Source organism: Pseudorasbora parva, chromosome 2 (assembly GCF_024679245.1).
Source record: "Pseudorasbora parva isolate DD20220531a chromosome 2, ASM2467924v1, whole genome shotgun sequence".
Classification (NCBI taxonomy): Eukaryota; Metazoa; Chordata; class Actinopteri; order Cypriniformes; family Gobionidae; genus Pseudorasbora; species Pseudorasbora parva.
In genome coordinates this window covers 41563286-41585925 of record NC_090173.1, presented here as the reverse complement: position 1 = coordinate 41585925, position 22640 = coordinate 41563286, and the positions used below count along the sequence as shown (strand labels likewise).

Below are 22640 nucleotides of genomic sequence, written 5' to 3'. Positions count from 1 at the left end.
TTGCATGACTGGGTTTAATGCTTAAAAAGACACAAAGTTTAGTTTAAAGAAGAAGATAATTATTCATAAATGTACACTTAATTGATCACTGATGCATTGTTTTCCTATGCAAGTTCAGCTTGAAATAATGCCCTTGATGCATTGTGTCTGTTTAAAATCAGGGGTGCCCGTGTGAAAATGGCACACTTTCAGCTTTATGTGCTGTTCGGTTTAGGTAAGAGAAGCTGTTTGTTTGTTTTTGTTTTTTTCTCATACTAATGTAATTAATTACCTAGTGTGAGAAAGGATTTACTTCAAATAGATTTTTAAAGAAACACTGTTCACACGTTCTCTTTTATAGGATTATTCATCACACTGATAAATGGAGAGGTATTTAGCACTTTCTGCACATTATTTTATGGATGATGCTTAAATATATTCATTCTATTTAGATTTGAATAATTAATCAATTTTGCTCAATTACAATTATATTTTACATTAATGATGTTTTAAAACTGTGCTTGCACACCAAGTTATCAAAAGAATGAAAACTTGCTTGATTGTTATGATAAATCATTTAAAAAAAATTATGGATTTGAATCTTTATTTTCTGTTTCTTCAGTGTGTGGTGGACTTTCAAAATGGTGCGTTTTGAATAATTTTCCATAATATTCCAGTCAGCTCTTTTTTTCCCCAAACATTTCCCCATCATTTTTATTTATTTCTTTATACAGGCACAGTTTTCAATAATGGTTCCACGTGCTATGCTGTGAGTTTGTTTTTATCTTTTGATGCAATATGTGGGCAATATTATTTTTCGCTTTTATGTGAAGAACGTCGATGATAATATCTCGCTTGTTTCCCCATTCCTCGTTCAGTACTCCGAGTCAATACTCAACAAAACCCTCACCTGTTCAGGGATACAACTTTCAGACGTATCGCAGGGAAATCTCAGCAACCTCAAAGCATTTTCTGACTCTGCCTTTGATTTGTACACATTGCTGGTAAAGTATATCAACATATTTCGAACATAGCTATTAGAACTGCTTGTTTTTATAATTGTCACCTATCCAGTGCCTTTTTTAATAATCCAAACAGAGATCTAGACTTGATGTTAGTCTTGTCGTGAGCTCCATCAATAACGTCAGGTCAAATGGTCCAAAAGTGGGTGCACTGAGTGATGTGGATTTTGCAAGGCTCTGGTTCCAAGTGAAGCTCAATCCATTCCTGTCATCACTGTCCAGAGACACGCTTTCCTGTCTGAGTCAAAGCAACCTCTCCTGCCTGAGCTTCCAAGCACTGTGCGTATCCGTAGGCTATACATCATGCTAATAGAGTGTTGTGTATTGTCGAAGAAAATCAACTTAATTCACATTTTACAGGGTAAAAGACCTAAGCTTGCGAATCGGTCCTGAAAGACGGAGGATGGTGTATCAGAACTTTATAAAACCTTTTCTGAAAAGAAATACATCTGACGGTAGGCATTTTGTAATAATTTCGATGTCAGATGAAATTCTGGTATGAGTTTGCTGACTTGAGTTTTCGTTTTAAAGCTGGCTGCGTGAAAAGTGTAAACAGCACAGATCAATGGATTCTGCAGAACTTCCAAAATTTCTCTGTTATCGCAAGTCTTGGAGATTTGAAAGATCTGAAACAGGACTTTGATGGGGTGAGTGAATAGCATCAAGGCGGTTCACTTCAGTGACGATTAATATGTCGGTAAAGATAGCTTATTGTTCTCAATTCAAAACAATAGTGCAGGCCACTCCACAACTATAATGATAATGGCACAGGAGAACGATATCATTGGAATCACTTTCCTCCTCTTCCTTCCCTCGGGTCATTTTGATCCGAAAATCCTTTAAAAAATTTGTGTGGATGTATGGCAAAAGAAATTGTTATTATTTATTTATTATTTATTGAAAAACATAGTAATTTAAAGGTAAATTAAAGGTAAAGAAAACATATTAATAAATAAATAGGAACACATATATTAAAATGAAGCTTTCTAGAAAAAAAAAAAGTATAATTTTAAGGCCTTGGATAATTTTGACCCACAAGGTAAGGATTTGTTACAAAGTATGAGGGAGGCATGAGGGTTATAAACATATAAACAAAAAAAATTCAGCTGACAAATATTGACGGCCATTAAGAATCCATACTGCTTTAACTAGCTTGAGAACATTTAAGCGGCAGACGACATAGCTATCGTCTGTTTGTTGTTGATGCTTATAGATGTTTCTTATATAGATGCTATATAGTTATCTTAATATTTATTATTCTTGGTGTGAGCTGATTCATTTAAATCTTCATGTTTCTTTTGCAGCTGGCTGCCCTTTATCAGCTCAGTCCAGAGCAGAAAGCTGAGCTGATCTTTCAGTTGGAAACAAATGGCAGTCTAAATTTTGATGCCATCAATAAGATCTTCCTGAGTTTCCTGCAGCCGCTCACCAACATGACACTTAACATGACCCGTGTCACTTCAGTTGGATTGGACAAGGTTGCTAGATAAGAGTTTTGAAAGTAGTGATGATGATGATGATGATGATGATGATGATGATGATGATGATGATGATGATGATGTAGCTGGACTGGTTCTTATGAATAATTCTAGCGATGAGGTATAAATGAAGACAAAGATGATGCTAAATCTTTTTACATCTGTGTGCAGAATCTCACAGACTTCCTGGTATATCTGAGACCACTAGGAAGATTCATCAGATCATGTGTGACCACTGCTCAAACAGTAAGTGTGTGTGTGTGTGTGTGTGTGTGTGTGTGTGTGTGTGTGTGTGTGTGTGTGTGTGTGTGTGTGTGTGTGTGTGTGTGTGTGTGTGTGTGTGTGTGTGTGTGTGTGTGTGTGTGTGTGTGTGTGTGTTAAAATTATGCCTATTTAGGGATGTCAGTACTTAAATTTTCAAATCAAATTTTCACTCAAAAAAAAAATGCCTAAAATGCTGAATGATTAATACACTTATTTGTATATATAATTTGCTAAAAGACTCCCAAATGAATATTTCTAAGACATTACATTATTGTGGTTAATAAAAAAAAACAAAGAATGGCTGTAAACAATGTGGCTTTAGAGTCAATATAACGTTTGTTTGTATTTCTTAAGCCACAAGCATCACATTTTTAAGATTCTTTAATTGCTTAACTTAATTGCTCTAATATGCATTAACCTGTTTGACATATTTTCTGGCTCTGTTCTCTTTCAGGCCAATATTAGCAGTTTCAGAAATGAAACAATACGGCTTCTGGTGAACTGGACCCTGAGCTTTGACTCCAACCTCAACCAAACCTCAATAAATACTTTTGACATCAGCAACTTCAGTGTATGGTTCCAAAATGTGGTTAGGCCTGCTATGAAGAAATATCTGAATACTAACCAGACATTACCTGATAATGTCACAGAAATAGCCACCTTTGTTTTGTGAGTAGCACTTCTGTCTGCCTTATACAATTATAACACAAAGAAGAAACAAGTGGTAAACATACAGTGATTGTAGAGAATTCTTGATCTCTTTGAAAGGCTACACAGGATGCTTACAAGCGCAAAAATGATTTGTAATCTGTATTTTTGTCTTGTTCTCCATTAAAACAAATAGCAAACCTTATTGGATAAATGTGGTTTGAGGCACTGGTATAGAATACTTTTATTATATATATATATATATATATATATATATATATATATATATATATATATATATATATATATATATATATATATATATATATATATATATATTTAGCTCTCTCTTTTTTTTTTTGTACGTTTTTTAAGCATAAATGTAACACAATTTATTGAAGTTTATGCTTAAAAAAAATTACAATGAGTACTGAAATATAAATACTTTTGAGAGAGTGCAAAAAAAGTCCATCAAAACTAACTGACTAATTAAGAAAACGATTGCAGTGCATATGTAGGATTGCCACTGGTATAAATGCACTGCAGTTCAAAACATGTGTTCCTTACAACATATCAGATTTGCTAATGCTGTGCTCTTTATACATTTTTCAGTGCTCCAGAACCTCAAATTGCAGATCCTGTCGACATTTGTAAAGTCACCAGCAATAATAGTTCCTGTCTTGTAAGTTTAATTCCGATGCATAGTTAACCACACCTTAATCAGTTACAACAAGCCATTTTGCATGTCACGCATTTAAAGAATGTGAAAAATAAAACTACTGCACAATGTGGCTTTGTTCACATGTACAAAAACTGGAACACCTAGTATAAGATGCAAACATCTCAAACTGATGTACAGCGCAGACCTCAGCTGACTGCAGTTTTGGTCCTTTCTGGTCATTTGCAGATATCACAGAATGGAGAGAGTCTGGCGAAAGCTGTTAATTGTGTTGCTCAATCAAATCTAAACTTCACTGAGGAAAACCTGCGACTTCTGATCACTGGTCTCTCTAAACCACTGCAGGCAAGGCAATCTGTAAGGATCAAAAAAAAAAAAAAAAGTGTGTTATATCTAAATGACGTTTTTTTTTTTTTTTTTCAGGTAATAAACTCATCTCAGAGCAACCTCACAGCCTTGTTTGCAGAACTGCCAGCTGAAAGCTTCACACCTGGTAATCTCGATGATGTGGAGTTCATGCCATTCTGGTTCCAAATGAAGATGAAGCCTCTGCTGCCCAACATTTCAAAAGAATTCCTGTCTTGCCTCCGGATACGTAGCTTCAGCTGTCAGGCTTACAAAGCACTGTACGTTCCTCACATTCCCCTCAGCTGATATCTGAAAGCTGTTCGTTATCTGGTTATCACAAACCTATTGATTTGCACCTGATAAATTAACACTCGCATACTGCTTGAGATTGAATCCTGGTTGTATGTTGCTCTAGAAACAAAATGACACATACAAAAGAAAATACCAATAAAAAAGATAACAGCAATAGTGACAATATAAAGTTTTATTAAATGAACCTGTTTTCTGAATAAATCAAAATGAATCAATGACTGAATAGATCAAAACTGTTATCAATTTGTGATGATGGTACCGCTAGTTGATGGAAAACACACAACATGATTTAAAAATGAAGTGAAATTTATGCTCAGGTCAGTAAACTCTAATCTCCATTGACAGACAAAGATGTATGAATTATATTTTACTGGGGCACAGGGATATTTCACAGGGATCTGTCTAGTGATGCCCCTGAGTAATGTGCTTGTCAAAAATACTTTTGTAATCAGTATCCTCTTACATCTCTGTTTTATTTTTGCAGTTTTGTGGCGATAAATAATTCTGGACTGATGGACAATGCAAAAAATCAATTGATCGTCAGCGACTTCATTGTTCCTTTCCTGTCACAACGTCAAAACACAAGTAGGTGTTATTTAATATATCAATTTAATGTTAGACGATACGATTCTTCATTTTATTCGACACATAATACTTAAAGGACCCCATATAAAAAAGTATTTCATGTTGTTTTTTCAGGTGTCGATTGCACAGTGCCATTTAAAAACAGTTTGGACTTCATCCAGCAAAACTTTGGCAATTTCTTTCAGTCTGCACAGCTTCAAGATGTTTCAAAATTGAGCCGCAATTTTTCAGCTGTGAGTCAAATGTTTATACTGTTAGTGACGATTCGAGTAAAGAAGACTGACTGAACAGATATATAAAAGCTTTGTAAATGTTCATCAGTGAAATTTGGGTCTCATGTCATTTGCAGTTGGAAGTGCTTTCTGCTCTCACATCGAAGCAACTGGATGAACTTGTGTTCAGTCCTCCCGCTTCACCAGAAGAACGAACGAACATCTTCACAAAAGTTTTTGACTTCCTTCTTCAAGACACTAACAGAGACAAACTAAATGGCTTCATCCCCTCTCTTCAGACACAGGCCAGAAAGGTGTTTAATATCATATTTTACCTGTAACCTGAGTAGAAATATGTCATTTAATAATAATATTAAACAACAACAATAATAATTGTTATTAATTGTTTTTAATAATATTATTTAAAGGTGCAGTGTGTGAATTTTAGCAGCATCTAGCGGTGAGGTTGTGAATTGCAATTGCCCATCCCTTACGAAACAAAAATATATTGCAGTATATTGAAAAATTTCATGCAATACATTAGGCAATATATTCACATATATGGGAATTAATATTTATATTTTTCAATATATTGCAATATATTGAAAGCGGCAATTATTTGTATATTTTGCAATATATTACATGAATATATAATATATTTTATAATACCATCAATATATTATTCCATATATTTACAATATATTAACATTTATTTCAAGTAATATATTGGTAAATATATTTTCCTTTCGTAAGGGATCAATCACCCCTTCCTTTCGGAGCACATAGAGAAGCTTACGGGGCCGACATAGGACAAGGATGTCGTCGTCAGAGAGAGCAGAGAGTGATTAGCACTCAAGTTTGTCAGTTTAGGGCTACTGTAGAAACATGATGGTGCAAAATGGCAATTTCACTGCAAGGTGTATGTAGACAGAAATGTCTCATTCTAAGGCAATAAAAACAGAACGGTTCATTATGTAAGGTCTTTATACACCAATGAAAACATAGTTATGTATATTATATTGCATTTTTGTCAATAGATCCTCATGAATACTAAAAAACTGCACCTTTAAAGCAATATTATTATTATTATTACTACTACTATTACTATTATTGATAGATTGATTTGTTTATTTATCAACTATATTATATATTTTGTTACGGTCCAACAGTGTCATAATCTTTCTTTTGTTTTCTTTTTTTCAGGCAAACTTCAGTTGTGCAAACTATAAAATCTTGTAAGTGGCTTTTAACATCCAAAACCAATAGTGACTGATTGATTCATCTTTATTGTCATTCTTCAAACAATGTACGTTAAAATGAACAATAAAAAATACAATAATAAGTACAACCTAAAAAAACTAAAATAGCCGTAAAAACCTCATAAAATAATACAATACCAAGGGACTAGTGCATTTAAGATGTGAGAAAAACAGTGATCTGGACAAATATCTGAATATGATGAGCTCTGTTTTGTCTTTTCTCTGTGAATCAGCTTTGACAAGATAGATCAGATAATACTATCAGCCCCTTCTAACCGGTCTGAAGACCTGCTGAAGATCAGAGACTCAGTGATGATGATTCCTCCCGATGGTGAGGCAGAATCGAGCAATAACACTTGCTCCTAAATATGTTGATCACATCCAAATTCTCGAGTGGAAATTTAAACTGTGAATTGTATTTTATTTCCCTCCAGAGTGCATTGACAGAGCAGGTCAAGTAAGTAATGATGAACAAGAAGCTCAATTTCATGTTCAATAGATTGTGTCTGTTTTATGCAAACCAATTGTAATGCAAAAGTTGTTTCCACTCTTGCAGTGCCAAACTCCTGTAAATGGTAAGTGACTGACTGTGTATGACATGATTTGAGATGTCAGTGGTGTTTCTAAATGTGTTGTCTTGTCCTTTTTCAGAGTCTTCCCTCTGTGCGAGTGTCAACAGGTGAGCTGTTCTGTCTGCACCCAAATGAGATAAAGCACTGATGACACAATGGTCTGCTGTGATAAATGGTTCATGTTCTTCTGGTTTGCAGCTCTGCTTTGGATCAGTTCCTGAAAGAAGCGGCTCCAAATTCAACAGACCCACTGAAATTTTGCAACTTCACTGTGTTGGAGTTTGCCTGTCGACAAACGGTAATACACTGAAGAAAAACCCTTTGCTCTTTAGTCAGTGTTAGTGTCATTGATTTAGTTTTAATTAAAGCTCATTTGTGTCATCAGTTACCACAGTTAAGCGCTCAGCAAGTGGCCGACGTGTTGACTTGCAAATCCAAACAGTCCAGCGGTGTGGGAAAAGAATCCTGGAAGCTTTTCTTCATCAAAACCAGCTCAAACCTTGATGATGCACTGCTAAAATTTTCCAACATGGTATGAAGCCTATTTTTTGATATAACACTACTGTTAAATTATTAGGGCCTGTAATATTTTATAATGTTTTGGAAAGAAGTACCTTATGCTCACAATCGTTACTCCAGTCTTCAGTCTCCTTCAGAAATCATTCTAATATACTGATTTGATGCATGTCTTATTATTATTATTAATGTTGAAACCGGTTGTGCTGCCTAATATTGTTCTGGAAACTGTGATTAATTAGCATTCATTTGAAATATACATATTTTGTTTTGAAATATCATGATACTGGAATACCAAAACATTTTTGTTTTGCACTACAAGAGTGATGTTACTTGATAAACCCAAGGTAACATCCACCTTGTTATTTGACGTCAAAGTATTCTATTTTCTGTGAATATGCAAGATTTCAGATTTATTAGCTGCTGTACAGGTTATACCTTCTCAAAAATTGGCATATTGTGATAAAGTTCATTGTTTTCCATAACATAATGATAAAAATTAAACTTTCATATAGTTTAGATTCATTGCAAACTAACTGAAATATTTCAGGTCTTTTATTGTTAATACTGATGATTTTGGCATACAGCTCATGAAAACCCAAAATTCTCAAAAATCTCAAAAAATTATCATATCATGAAAAGGTTCTCTAAACGAGCTATTAACCTAATCATCTGAATCAACTAATGAACTCTAAACACCTGGTAAAAAATTCCATAGAGAATCTGTGGGATATTGTGAAGAGAAAGTTGAGAGACGCAAGACCCAACACTCTGGTATGAGCTTAAGGCCGCTATCGAAGCATCCTGGGCCTCCATAACACCTCAGCAGAGCCACAGGCGGATCGCCTCCATGCCACGCCGCACTGAAGCAGTCATTTCTGCAAAAGGATTCCCGACCAAGTATTGAGTGCATAACTGAACATAATTATTTGAACGTTGACTTTTTTTGTATTAAAAACACTTTTCTTTTATTGGTTGGATGAAATATGCTAATTTTTTTAGATAGGAATTTTGGGTTTTCATGAGCTGTATGCCAAAATCATCAGTATTAAAACAATAAAAGACCTGAACTATTTCAATTTGTGTGCAATGAATCTAAAATATATGAAAGTTTAATTTTTATCATTACATTATGGAAAATAATGAACTTTATCACAATATGCTAATTTTTTGAGAAGGACCTGTAAGTACATAACTAGAAGAATAGCAAACATTTTAATGTATTTGCTGTCATTTTTGATCAATTTCATATGCCCTTGCTGAATAAAAGTATATATTTTTTAAAGAAATTCTTACTGACCCCAGACTTTTGACATTTAGTGTAGGCCTACATATACATTTATTTGAACCAAAAGTCTTGCCATCCCCATTACATTAATTGTATTATTTAATGTGATGTATAAAATGTGTTTATTTTCCAGACTCCCAGCCCTGGCAACATGTCTTTGTCTGATGTTCTGGATGCGCTTGTTGACGCCCGGGTCGATCGCTTTAGTCCCCAGAGACTGAGCGATCCAGTCTTCATTCGCTCATGGTTTCAGGAGCGACTAAAGCCCTTCTTACCATCAGTATCTCCAAGAGTCCTGTCCTGTCTCAGCAAAAAAAAAACCCTCACCTGTAAAAGTTACCGCACAATGTAAGTTGGTCTTAGTTACACTGTATAAGTGACAATGTAATTTTGCAGTCACTAAAATAGAAAATGAAATATGGTGTTTGTTATCTTTCAGCGTCGAGGCTTTTGTGAATGCATCGTTACAAGATAGACAAGACGTTTGCCGTCCTCTGCAACCAAATGACACTCAAAAACAGGATCTGATCTACACAGAATTCATGAAAGCTTTCCTCTCTCGAAATGACACTGATGGTTGGTTTGCAATATTTGAACCAGCTTTTCTGTTTATTATTCTGTCTTCATAAATTATGCAGATGCTCACAATATGAAATCATTTGCACAAATATTGTGCCATGCCCTATTTATGAGATCAAGTAAAAAAAAAAAAAAAAACATAATCTGTGAGCTAGACAACATACACATTAAAGGAAGTGTATGTAAGATTGTGGCCAAAACTGGTACTGCAATCACTATCCCCTCACGCCCTCCCCCTGACTCGAGGTTGCCAGATAGGCTGCAGGATCCAGCAGGAACGTTTATAGCTGCAGGTGTGGTAACTAGAGCAGATCTGGCAACCCGGATGCCCAAACACTACTGACTTCATAATTGGTAGATAGGTGGAGGGCGGAGCTTCAGGCCAAAACACAACATGTCAACATCAACATCAGTTGAGGGCTGCAACATCAACTATAAAATGACAATATCCCAGCCGGACTACTGTTCTCAGTGATATAAGTGTTTGAAATAAACATGATTTCTTAATGTCTAGTGACATATCAGAGCCATTTTATGATTAATTGAAATATATTACATACAGTTCCTTTAATATAACGAATTGATGAAAATGCTCTTGTGGCTCCTCCAGATCCCGGGTGCCTTAACGATACAACCAACAGTACGCAGTGGGTCAACAGAAACTTTGGGCCGATCGTTCAGTCAGCTAACCTAACGGACCTTAATAATCTGAACAGAAACTTCACAGCGGTGAGTGTTAAATGATGCAATTTATGCAAATATTCTCATGGTAAACACAAACATTGTGACAATCAATTTCTTTGTCAATTCAGGTGGAAGTTCTACCTCTTTTGAGTCTAAAACAACTAGTTGAGTTTTCAGTCACTGCTGGTGCGCTAAAGGATCGCCAAAGTGTCATCAACATCATGCAGCTTGTTAAGGATTGCCAGCTCCCTGCTTTCTTTGACGGCTTTTCCCCGAGCGTGCAGGTGTGAACAGAATGTTAATGCTAACACCATTTTTTTGTTGTTGTTTAAATAAAGAATAACTATGTTAATTCTGCAATATTATTTTCTGCCATCCAGGCCAACCTACTCTCCCCAGATGTAAAAGAAGCACTGATAAAACAGATATTTGACAGAGCCAATCTGTCTAATATAAATATCACTGATCAGGAAATTAAAGTCTGGTTCCAGAATAGACTAAATCCTCTGTTAGCCAACTTTTCAGAAAGCCTTGTGTCTCCGTTTTTTACCATCCTTGGCACAAGGGACTGCAATATCACTCAGTTCGGGTAAGAACATGGGACTTAAAAGACATTTTTAAATCAGTTCATTGCATTTATGTGAGTATACACTGAAATATGTTGAGAAAAGACATTATGCACTGTTTGATTTCAATTTACAGACTGGGGCTGTTAGGCGCTGTTCGATCTTCAGTACCCACAAAAGCAATCTACAATAGCATTCTTCAGTCCTTCAGAGGTATTTCTTCATGTCTTTGACACACACAGAAGTTGAAATAAATGAAATAAAAATAAAATAAAAATACTATCGTCCCTGTGTGATGACAGAAGTCAAATAATAAACGTAAAATCATTGTATAATATTAAAATATAATTGTTTTATTCACTTATCATCAGATAAGATATAAACCCGGTGTCACAGACAGGGCTTAGATTAAGCCAGGATTAGCCCTTCGTTCAAATAGGACTTTTAAGTAGATTGTATAAAGGTGTCTTAGAAAAAAGCATTACTGGTGTGCATCTTGAGACAAAACAATGGTATTGACATATTTTAAGATATGTCAGTGCAAGTTACTTTGTTAAAAACAGCTCAAACGTGCAATTTAATCTGGGACTATCTTAAGACTTGTCTATGAAAGCCGGGGTTAATGTTTTTTTCTTGCAGGGCCACAGCCTCTGAGGTGCTACAGAAACAACAGCTTTATCACGTTCCTAAACGAAAGCCTGTTCAGCTTTGGGCCGCTTCCAAATCTGACCACCTTCCTCTCTCTGATGCCACAGTCTCGGAAATCGGAGGTGCGCTTCGCATCAAGTATACAGTTTTTGCTCAATATGGATGATGTAACTGTAACTGGTATTTTATTTATGTATTTCAGCTTATAAACTCTATATCTCCTTCTGAGCTGGGAACCTACCTCAGACAGCTGGAAGTAGTGAACAACGATTCCCAAATCTGTGTCATCTTTAACAACTTTGTCAGAACTCCTGAGTTTTTGGACACCGTGAGTTTTGGTTTATTAGCACATAATACAATGTGCAAAACACATTTATGTAGGGAATATTTCAGCTCACCATTTGAATTGCCTTTTTTTTCTTGTTTTACAGGAAGAGGTTCCAGATAATCTTAAAAGCACCATCCTTCCCTGTGTCTGGCCTCTGGCACTGACAAGTGACAATCAGACGGTGGTTGATTTGTGGTTTGACCGTAGATTGAGGCTTTACTTGAAGTTCCTGAACAAAGATCTACTAGGGTCAAAAGACACACTGAATGCATCCTGCCTGTCATACAGGAAAATGTGAGTGCACATGGCTACGGTGAAATTAGTTTGCTCAGAAGTTTGAATGCAAAGTTCGTAACTTTTAAAGTGCTTTTTCTGTCCTTCTAGGGTCAATGTTTTAGGCAACAATTTTACCTTCAGTGGTTCTCAGATTTCCAAAGAGGATGTGTATAACACCATCAAGACATATCTGAAAGCAGGTGAATTAGTTTTGTTCTCTCTTCAGATAGTAACTGGTTCTCTGGAGATATATATCTCATATAAATGTTACATTTTCTTACATTTATTACATTTCAGACTCTGCCCCAAAATGCTACAATTCCGATGACGCAGCCCTTAACTCAACTGCATGGTTTGTAAACCACATTGGTATATTTATAACTTTTCTGAGTCTGGACGATCTCTACTCTTTCGGTCCTGACACCACGGTATGAACTACATCCTCTTGTTCACATAGATAGACCATCAATATTTGATTTATCATCATACCATGTTTTTTGTGACATTATACTGGTGAAAGCAAATTAATACATATTGCCAATTTCTGTCCCATTTTGTTGTTTGCAGATACAAAAGTTCACTGTGAACACTGAAAACGTGAATCTGTTCAATGTAAAGACACTTCCGAAGGACGTGCTCAGCCGCTACACTGAACTCCTCTTTCTCCAAAACCCCAACTATGATTTGTTTGCGTAAGTATGAACAGAAACCAGATCAAAATCTTTGGAGCGTTCTCTGAGTACATTTGTCAAAGCATTAACCATGTGCTCTGTGCTCTAGCTTGCCTTCAGTTTTGCAGTGTGATGCCCCTGTATCAGCCTTCACAAAAATAAACGAGAGTCAAACTTATATTATTCTTGGAAACTTGAACTCATCTTGCTCCAAAGTGGATCCTGCAGTAAGTGTTCTATTAAAACATTAAGTCAAGTAATCTCTTCATGTAACTGTTGTAACTGACTGATATTCCTTATACTCATCGTCAGATATCTACAGCCCTTGCGGGAAACATCAAAACCATAGATGCTAATGCTATCAGCAAATTGGGAAATGAAGTCGTTGGCTTAACAGCGGTACAAATAAACTCAGCATCTCCATCAGTTCTTATCAGTGTGCTCTCAACACTAAGCAGTGTGTCTGGATGGGGCCTCGGACAAGCCAAGGCAATAATAAGAGTCCTTCTACGTGGAAATTTTCAGGTAAAATTTAAGTCTCCAATGGAAGAAACTTCTCTTAAAAGTTGAAAGTTAAAATCACCTAATAAGTTACATAAGTTGCATTTAATCATTGTTTTTCAAAATAACCTCTTCAGCAGAACCTCAAAATCCTATAAAAGAAATGACTTTTTGTACTTTCTGCAGTTCAACAGTTTCAGCAGTTTGGTGAATCTTGGATCCCTAATTGGAGGGATCCCTTCAACAGTTCTGACAACCATTGCACCGGAACAAATTCTTTTAACAAAACCAGAATTTGTAAAAAACATACTGAGTGCCCCAGAAATTGTTCAGAAGACCCTTGTGACCCAAGTATGTGACTATAATTTATGTGTATTTCGAGATATTTCAAGTGCAAACCATAAAACATTGGGAATTTAACTGTCTTTTTTCATCTCTAGATAATCAAATTAGGTTCTTCATCCACTGATCTAATAAAAAACATACCCAGTGAAATGGCAGTTCATATCCCGAGAAACCTTATGAATATTAAAACCACTTTAGATCCATCAGTTCTGAAAGAATTTATCAATAAATCATGGAAACCTGAACAGGTACTATAACTTACAAAAATAAAAACATGCATTATATAGTTTTTCAGTGTAGATTATTTTTCTCCTAATGGCATATTTTTTGTTTATAGGCAGTTCTGTTCTTTGATTCTGTTGCGAATGCTTTTGAACAACCTGACGAGTAAGTATCTTTGCAAAAATTAGTGCTGTCAAATGGATCAATCGTGTTCAATCGCATCTAACATAAAAATGTATCTAATTTAAATGAATTGATTTGACAAACAAAACAATAACATGCATTATGAATCATGCATTGAAAGTGCCAATGGTAAATGCATGATTTTTCTCTAGCCTGTCAGTGGAAGTTTTGCAAGGATTTACATGCTCCCGTGTAAATACATTTACCCAAACTAAAGTTCGAGGCCTAATCAAAGCCTGCCGACGGAGAAAGAACAGACCTAAGGTGGTACTGAGCGAGACTCAGGTGAGAGCTGACAAAAATGGCATTTAAAAATGTGTTCAGTTGTGCTTAAATTCAAAACAGGAACAATGAACATGCTTTGTTTCTGATTGTTTTTCTAGTTGACTTGCATGTACAACCTTGTTAGAACTGACTCAGTTGTGGATTTTGCGAGCTATCATCCAGATATGTTGCTGTACTTCAAGTAAGTTCTAACTGTAATTTCACGCTCAGAAACCTTTCAATGAAATAATGTATCCGCAAAAGTTGTAAAGTACTTTGTTGTCTTTCTCAGTTATGAAACAATCAACAAAACCTTCTGCAAAGCTTATTTTGCTGAGGTCGGAGCAGCAGATCTCTCAATCTTTTCAAGGACGCTGAGAGGAAGAAGGGACATCTTGTGGAAGAATGCTTTAGACTGCTTTGTAAGTACTATCCAATGATATCGATCATTTAAGTCTCAGACAGATCAAACTCCCATCAGAGAACTAGCAAAAATGACTCTGGTGTCAAAATGTTGTGCCGGAACAAACTGCAAAGACTATAGTCAACTGCCAACTAGCATGCTGAGAGGAAATAACTCTCCATACCAGCAGATGGCAGTATTTGTCATTCCTTAAAAAGTGAAACTGTCACTTTAGTTTTTCTTCTTCTTGAGCACTGGTTCACTAAGCTGAATAGCCAATCAGAGTGATCTTTCTCACTGATGGGCTCTATTGCAGATTCACCATGAAAAGCCGCCAATGGTGTCAGGCTACCAATGGTGTGGAATTTCAGCTTGGTGTATCATGACCTGTAGATAATATGTTATTAAAAATGTGCATATTATTCAATTTAGGGCATTAATGGAACAAGCATCACAAAACAGGATTTGGCAGTGCTGGGCAACTTGGCATGTGCTGCGAACAGTACCTTTATTGAAAAATCAGACCCAGAAATCCTTGAGAACTTGAAGAACTGCACTGACCTCACAGATGCACAAATAAATGCCATGGAAACTGTTCTTATGAATGGAATTTCAAAATATGGGTAAGTTATTTTGATATTAAAGGATTTGGAGCAACTTATCATTATGCAGAGAATCTTATTTTCAGTCCTAATTCTGTTTATTAGTGGAAAAAAAGAAAAGCACACTGGTTATGATTGTCTTGCAACGAAAGGTTTTCATTGTATTTTTTAGACCAAAGAGCAAATGGAATCAGAGAACGCTTGGTGATCTGGGAGTTTTGCCTTTGTACTTCTCACAAAACTTTTGGGGATCATTCAAAGAGGTACATTACATATGAACATCATACAGTTGAGCTACACTGTAAAACAAGATTTGTTGAACTTATAAATAAAACTAGTATGTTTTAAAAGAAAATGCAGTTTTTGTCAATTTTACTTTGAATTCAATGTGTTACCATTTCTTTGTAATTATTTGGGAAATTTACTTGAAATTTCTGCATGAAAACTTTTGAAAACCAGTTTTCAATAAGACTAAAACTGTATTCTTTTTAATGTCCCTCTTGTTTTAAACAGAGTGATTTAAGCAAGTTTTTGAAAAGCTTCTTAAAATTTGTGCGTGTACGAAACACACCCAAACCACAACTGAAAAGGCTGTTTAAAGCAATCATTCTACCCGTAAAAAAAGTTGCCAAGAGAGCAGGTATGCCATCTTTCTCTCAGATTAAAAAAAAAAAAAAAAAAAAAAATTATATATATATATATATATATATATATATATATATATATATATATATATATATATATATATATATATATATATATATATATATATATATATATATTTTTTTTTTTTTTTTTTTTTTAAATAAATTAATCTTTAAACTTAATCTGATTAAGTTGTGATTTAGCCTCAGGAAAGGATATTCAGTGTGTGATATTACTTGATAAACACAAGTTAACATCCACCTTGTTATTCAGCGTCAAAGTATTCTATTTTGTGAATGTGCAATATTTCAGATTTATAAGCTGCTATAGGTATATAACTAGAAGAATAACAAAATGCAGTAAATGGTAAAACTGTTTGTGCTACAAAACAGTGTAACTGATTACTTGATTTATGATTGAAACCATTTTGTGATTGCAATAATTAGTTACACAAGTTTGTATTAATCATAATTACTATAATAAATCATAAACTGTTTTTGATCAGATTCAAGTTCAAATTACAAATGGTGCCCGCGCTTAGGTTAAAAATAGGTGGATAGTGTATGGAAGACTATAAAAAGGTAATTGTGACTTTTTTTTTCCACGCAATTGCTAGTTTATATCTCCCAATTCTGACTTTTTTTCCTCCAAATTGTGAGATATAAACTAGCAATTGTGGGGAAAAAAGACACAGCTGCGATATAAAAAAAGTCACAACTATCTTTTCATTGTAGTGGAAACAAGCTTTCATAATAGACTAAACTTTTAACCAGAAAATGTCCTAAATCATATATTCAATTAATCATATATTCAATCCGTTTCAAGCCTGTACCAAGGACAGCATCACTAGTGCTATTATCAGCGATGACGCCTTCCCCTTTGGATATGATGAGTTGCAGTTCAGCAACTGTCTGAGTGCTGAGGTAGTGAGGGACAACCTCGCTAGCCTGTGTGAAAAAATTGAGGATAGCGCCTTCCAGAGAACCATTCTGAACAAACTCAGTGAGGTAATGTGACATATTAATATATGATCAAAGGATAACCTGGACAGCTTTGATGTAAATGGTTGCTATTGTCCATCAGATATCACCAAGTGGCCTTTCAGAGGATCAGGTCCAGTTGCTGAAGTCAGTGTCCAGGAACGCAACAGCAGATGAAATAAGCAAATGGAACATCACTACAGTTGACACACTGGCTGCACTGATGAATGCCAACGATGGGGAATGGTCCTCTAATCAGGTGCAGAATTTGACATGAATATTCTGGTGAATCTTACTTATTTTACAGATGCCACGTATTTGGTTTTGTGTTAATATATTTATTTATCTTACAGAGCAAACAAATCATTACTAAATACCTAAGCGCTAACAATAATCTGACTGCCACTGAGCTGAATACTGTGAAAGGACCAAATCTCTGCTCTCTGAATGCCAGCATATTGTCAACAATTTTGCCTGAAAGCATACGGTAAAGACCTAAACCAGATGTAGTACACTGAAATGTTTACTAATGGTGTTGTATTGGAACTCTCTCTCACACACACACACACGCGCGCACATACGGTGGACATATGTGGCTTTTTTAATTATATGATGTCCTTAAGTTGTCTTGACGCCAGCCAATCGCTGCATTGCTGATCATGGTTTTGAGTATCGATGCATCTGCCCTCTTCAGGGAACGCAACGCGCAGCGATCTCAGATAACTTAATCCAGATATTTTAATCCAATCCGCAAATTAGTTTGAAGAACCAAAGTAGCCAGAGATCAGTTATCACGATTAGAAGATCTGGGATCTGTCAGATCATCTCAGATGTATTAAGCGACGTACAAAGAACGGACCCCAGGATGAGCGTTGAAGAACCACACAATCCAAAATCATGCAAAATCGTCAACAATCAAATACAGCTTAACTAAGTTAGCGACATATGAAGAACGGACCCTTCTTCTGTATGCTGCTGTTTGCGCAGTAAAATAAACATGTGAAAAAAGTCTCTTTTTAAAGGGTCACAGACACTCGCCAATTGTATTTGTATTTAATGCATTAAAACATAACTTTCAAAGCACTCAAATGTCTAATATAAGTGGAAGTGGTCGTCTGCGGCATAATAAAAGCTCAGCAAAATAAAGGTGTCATCAAGGTACGCCTTGGTTTTGAATAAGCAACCTCTAAAAAATTACATATTGCGCCTTTAATTTGATGCGTTCTGAATTACTGACAATACATAGCTATTTTTGAATTGCATTTAAATGCTTAATTGCTAAATTTCTCTGTATTATCCTCAATAACAGGGGGGCTGATGCTTTGAATGTGCTAAATTGTTCATCTGACAACAAGAAGGCACTCTTCACCATCGCTAATAAAGCATTTCCCATGCCAACTGTCAGAGCCTCAAGTGAAGTTCTGTCAGTTTTCCAGCTCATTGAACCCTATCTTGGTAAGGTTCAGTTGTCAGTTCAAGTCCACCGAATGCACATGCATGACGTATAATTCAGAATGATGTCAGTCGTCATGTCTCTTAAAATACCAGCTCTGGTTTGCACACAGACAGCAAAACAATTATTTCACATTAAGCTTTTATTGTATTGTTTGTTTTCATAGGGGGTGCAGATCTAGCTTACATTAGGAATCTGTCATTATATAATGTCAGCATGAGCCTGTCCACTTTCATAAATCTGGATCCTAACGTGACTTCGGTAAGCATTTTATATTTTGTTATTCCTTCCCATTTGTTTTCATCACGTATAGGCTGTTTAATTTTAATGTTTAACTTGGCATCACAACCTTCACTTGTTATGTTACAGAAACTCACCGTGCCGGAGGTTGTGGGGCTTCTTGGTCTCAATTTGCAGGATCTGAAAACATTTGAAAATGAAACAGTCGTGCTTGAATGGATTTCACTGCAGTTTCAGTCTGAGCTGGATAAACTGAATCTCGGTCTGAAAGGAGGAAAAGCAGACCTAACAACTGCTCCCCCGGCAGCTACCACGACTGCGACAGCAACGACTGCTGCCACTATCAAAATTACTTCAGATGCTCCAGGTGAGGTGTCCTGAACACTGTCTAAGCTATGTGTTGTAAACAACAACCTTAAATCCTGCCATTATTTACTCATCCGTATGTCATTCCAAACCCACTAGACCTTCATTCATCTTCAGAACACAAATATATATTTTTATTAAATCTTAGAGATATCTGTCCCCCAGACAGAAATGTTTATATGTGAACAAAACTATTTAATCTGTTCGTTGTATAAAGTGACCATATCTTTTCCCCATTTATATGGATTTGTTTTGTTGGTTGAGTAGACTTTCAATGGAGGGACCGGAATCTCTCCGATTTCATATCTTTGTGTTCTTGACATGAATGTTTTTTTAATAATTTTATGATTTATGACAGAATTTTCTTTTTTGGATGAACTAACCTTTTAAGTTTTAAAATGCTGAAGTCTATTATAAATCATAATTTTTTGTTGTTATTTTTCAAGGAATTGGACGCAGTGGATGGTCAGTTTCACTCAGCATACTTGTATTCATTTTTGCCATCATCAAAGTGGAGATTATATAGCGGTACTCAGCCCAAATCAGCTACACAGTCATATTACCAAATAATGTATCTATGAAACTCTCCAATAGAAGCAATATAAATGTATAGAAGTAGAAACGTTACTGTCTAGTCTACTAAATCTGTTTTTAATCGCACATTTTCTTAGTTTGACATTTGTCTTATTCTTTAATTCATCTGATTCATAATTGTCATATATATATATATATATATATATATATATATATATATATATATATATATATATATATATATATATATATATATATATATATATACACAAACCTAAAGGATTATTAGGAACACCTGTTTAATTTCTTATTAATGCAATTATCTAATCAACCAATAACATGGCAGTTGCTTCAGTGCATTTAGAGGTGTGGTCCTGGTCAAGACAATCTCCTGAACTCCAAACTGAATGTCAGAATGGGAAAGAAAGGTGATTTAAGCAATTTTGAGCGTGGCATGGTTGTTGGTGCCAGACAGGCCGGTCTGAGTATTTCACAATCTACTCAGTTACTGGGATTTTCACGCACAACCATTTCTAGGGTTTACAAAGTATGGAGTGAAAAGGGAAAAACTTCCAGTATGTGGCAGTCCTGTGGGCGATAATGCCTTGTTGATGTTAGAGGTCAGAGGAGAATGGGCCGACTTATTCAAGCTGATAGAAGAGTAACTTTGACTGAAATAACCACTCGTTACAACCGAGGTATGCAGCAAAGCATTTGTGAAGTCACAAAACGCACAACCTTGAGGCGGATGGGCTACAACAGCAGAAGACCCCACTAGGTACCACTTATCTCCACTACAAATAGGAAAAAGAGGCTACAATTTGCAGAAGCTCATCTAAATTGGACAGTTGAAGACTGGAAAAATGTTGCCTGGTCTGATGAGTCTCGATTTCTGTTGAGACATTCAGATGGTTGAGTCAGAATTTGGCCTGGTTACCACTGTACCACGGTGGTGGTGTAATGGTGTGGGGATGTTTTCTTGGCAAACTTTAGGCCCCTTAGTGCCAATTGGGCATTGTTTAAATGCCACAGCCTACTGGAGCATTGTTTCTGATCATGTCCATCCCTTTATGACCACCATGTACCCATCCTCTGATGGCTACTTCCAGCAGGATAATGCACCATGTCACAAAGCTCAAATAATTTCAAATTGGTTTCTTGAACATGACAATGAGTTCACTGTGCTAAAATGGCCCCCACTGTCACCAGATCTCAACCCAATAGAGCATCTTTGGGATGTGGTGGAACGGGAGCTTTGTGCTCTGGATGTGCATCCCACAAATCTGCATCAACTGCAAGATGCTATCCTATTAATTTGGACCAACATTTCTAAAGAATGCTTTTAACACCTTGTTGAATCAATGCCACATAGAATTAAGGCAGTTCTGAAGGCGAAAGGGGGTCAAACACAGTATTAGTATGTTGTTCCTAATAATCCTTTAGGTGAGTGTGTGTGTGTATTGTAACTGACATAACTACTTAATCTGTTTATAATCACACATTTTCTAAGTTTGACATTTGTCTTATTCTTTAATTCAATGTGATACTGATCAAACCTGATCATGTAAAATGATCAGTAAAAGTCATACAGAAATGAATAAACGGTACTATGATGAACAAAATTACAGTTATTTGGTTTCATTTTTTCTTCGCAGGATTTAACAGAAGATTGCAAAGCAACCAATTAATTAATCAGAATGTAAAGGTTGAGGTTTCTTTATTCCTAACTTTAAATTCAATATGAGCTTAAATTATTCAGGCATAACTTTACAGGACATGACAGGTGAAGTGAATGACACTGATTATCTCTTCATCACGGCACCTTAGTGGGTGGGATATATTAGGCACAAAGTGAACATTTTGTCCTTGAAGTTAATGTGTATGAACCAGGAAAAATAGGCAAGCGTGTTTGAGCAAGTTTGACTAGGGCAAATTGTGATGGCTAAACTGCAGCTCTTGTGGGTTGTTCACGGACTGCGGTGGTCAGTATCTATCAAAAGTGCTCCAAGAAAGGAACAGTGTTGACCCGGCGACAGGGTCATGGATGTCCCAAGGCTCATTGATGCACGTAGGGAGCAAAGGCTGTCTGATCAAATAGACGACCTACTGTAACTTATATTACTCAAGAAGTTAATGCTGGTTCTGATATAAAGGTGTCAGAATACACAATGCATCCAAGCAGCAACCTCCTACAGTTTCTCTTGAAGCCAATACGAAGGTGACTTAAACAGCAATTCCTCGACTGGTCACTAGGCTTCAAAAAGAGAAGTTTGTCTGCTGTCTGTCATCACCTCAGCCTTGAGTGCGCCGGCACTTGTGTAAACTACACCAGATCGAGTACAGACTTCAGGTACCGTGCACTGAAGGCTGTTGGACATAGTGCCGTATTAGAGGTGAAAAATTATATAAAAACTACCAAAGAAGCAAAGTCACCTATATGTGGGAAAGCCCCGGGGTTAAGCAAATAAGCACCAAGTTTTCATCTCTTTAATGTAACGTACAATTTTTATGATATAGTGGAGTGGCGATATACCGGGAGTGACGTGCATTGACATGTTGCCGAGATGGCAACGGCCAGCTCAGCCCTACTTTACACTTCAAAACTGCATTTCAGAATCCTATGGGTGAGGTCACAGACAATAAGTCCATGTTTTTTACAGTCTATGAGTGCATCGCAGTTTGTTGCATATGGGGGTGCATAGCCGCAGGGAGCCCATACTTGACTTGTCCTCCAAATTTCCCAGATTTCAATCCAATCGAGAATCTGTTGGATGTGCTGAGCAAACAAGTCCGATCCATGAAGGCCCCGCCTCGCAACTTACAGGACTTAAAGGATCTGCTGCTAACATCTTGGTGCCAGATACCACAGCACACCTTCAGGGGTCTGACGAATCAGGGCTGTTTTGGTAGCAAAAGGGGGACCTTTTGCTACTAACACAATATTATGAATAGGTCATAATGTTATGCCTGAGTACTGGTTACTAGAAG

General features: G+C 36.2%; 1 protein-coding gene across 1 annotated transcript in view; it reads left to right on the top strand.

Annotated features, from left to right (window-relative positions):
• The window catches only part of mslna (mesothelin a), a 33113-nt gene extending 13295 nt beyond the window's left edge, over nucleotides 1–19818 (top strand). Inside the window, exons 3-56 of the mRNA XM_067428993.1 lie at nucleotides 162–214; nucleotides 341–369; nucleotides 602–623; nucleotides 714–748; nucleotides 858–983; nucleotides 1078–1280; nucleotides 1362–1456; nucleotides 1533–1648; nucleotides 2306–2479; nucleotides 2651–2725; nucleotides 3198–3412; nucleotides 4004–4073; nucleotides 4299–4415; nucleotides 4494–4696; nucleotides 5215–5315; nucleotides 5430–5548; nucleotides 5665–5841; nucleotides 6731–6762; nucleotides 7020–7117; nucleotides 7221–7243; nucleotides 7343–7361; nucleotides 7438–7465; nucleotides 7557–7656; nucleotides 7744–7890; nucleotides 9296–9510; nucleotides 9602–9738; nucleotides 10352–10470; nucleotides 10554–10709; nucleotides 10806–11014; nucleotides 11128–11204; nucleotides 11631–11761; nucleotides 11842–11967; nucleotides 12071–12261; nucleotides 12352–12443; nucleotides 12541–12671; nucleotides 12811–12935; nucleotides 13024–13141; nucleotides 13227–13439; nucleotides 13602–13766; nucleotides 13856–14008; nucleotides 14098–14147; nucleotides 14318–14450; nucleotides 14549–14631; nucleotides 14722–14851; nucleotides 15265–15455; nucleotides 15607–15697; nucleotides 15948–16074; nucleotides 16905–17086; nucleotides 17163–17318; nucleotides 17413–17546; nucleotides 18369–18514; nucleotides 18679–18773; nucleotides 18882–19119; nucleotides 19565–19818. Coding sequence (XP_067285094.1) covers nucleotides 178–214; nucleotides 341–369; nucleotides 602–623; nucleotides 714–748; nucleotides 858–983; nucleotides 1078–1280; nucleotides 1362–1456; nucleotides 1533–1648; nucleotides 2306–2479; nucleotides 2651–2725; nucleotides 3198–3412; nucleotides 4004–4073; nucleotides 4299–4415; nucleotides 4494–4696; nucleotides 5215–5315; nucleotides 5430–5548; nucleotides 5665–5841; nucleotides 6731–6762; nucleotides 7020–7117; nucleotides 7221–7243; nucleotides 7343–7361; nucleotides 7438–7465; nucleotides 7557–7656; nucleotides 7744–7890; nucleotides 9296–9510; nucleotides 9602–9738; nucleotides 10352–10470; nucleotides 10554–10709; nucleotides 10806–11014; nucleotides 11128–11204; nucleotides 11631–11761; nucleotides 11842–11967; nucleotides 12071–12261; nucleotides 12352–12443; nucleotides 12541–12671; nucleotides 12811–12935; nucleotides 13024–13141; nucleotides 13227–13439; nucleotides 13602–13766; nucleotides 13856–14008; nucleotides 14098–14147; nucleotides 14318–14450; nucleotides 14549–14631; nucleotides 14722–14851; nucleotides 15265–15455; nucleotides 15607–15697; nucleotides 15948–16074; nucleotides 16905–17086; nucleotides 17163–17318; nucleotides 17413–17546; nucleotides 18369–18514; nucleotides 18679–18773; nucleotides 18882–19119; nucleotides 19565–19644 — 6555 coding nt within the window. The 5' untranslated portion in view covers nucleotides 162–177 and the 3' untranslated portion in view covers nucleotides 19645–19818. The remainder of the gene's footprint in view (nucleotides 1–161; nucleotides 215–340; nucleotides 370–601; nucleotides 624–713; nucleotides 749–857; nucleotides 984–1077; nucleotides 1281–1361; nucleotides 1457–1532; nucleotides 1649–2305; nucleotides 2480–2650; nucleotides 2726–3197; nucleotides 3413–4003; nucleotides 4074–4298; nucleotides 4416–4493; nucleotides 4697–5214; nucleotides 5316–5429; nucleotides 5549–5664; nucleotides 5842–6730; nucleotides 6763–7019; nucleotides 7118–7220; nucleotides 7244–7342; nucleotides 7362–7437; nucleotides 7466–7556; nucleotides 7657–7743; nucleotides 7891–9295; nucleotides 9511–9601; nucleotides 9739–10351; nucleotides 10471–10553; nucleotides 10710–10805; nucleotides 11015–11127; nucleotides 11205–11630; nucleotides 11762–11841; nucleotides 11968–12070; nucleotides 12262–12351; nucleotides 12444–12540; nucleotides 12672–12810; nucleotides 12936–13023; nucleotides 13142–13226; nucleotides 13440–13601; nucleotides 13767–13855; nucleotides 14009–14097; nucleotides 14148–14317; nucleotides 14451–14548; nucleotides 14632–14721; nucleotides 14852–15264; nucleotides 15456–15606; nucleotides 15698–15947; nucleotides 16075–16904; nucleotides 17087–17162; nucleotides 17319–17412; nucleotides 17547–18368; nucleotides 18515–18678; nucleotides 18774–18881; nucleotides 19120–19564) is intronic.
• The last annotated feature ends 2822 nt before the right edge of the window (nucleotides 19819–22640 follow it).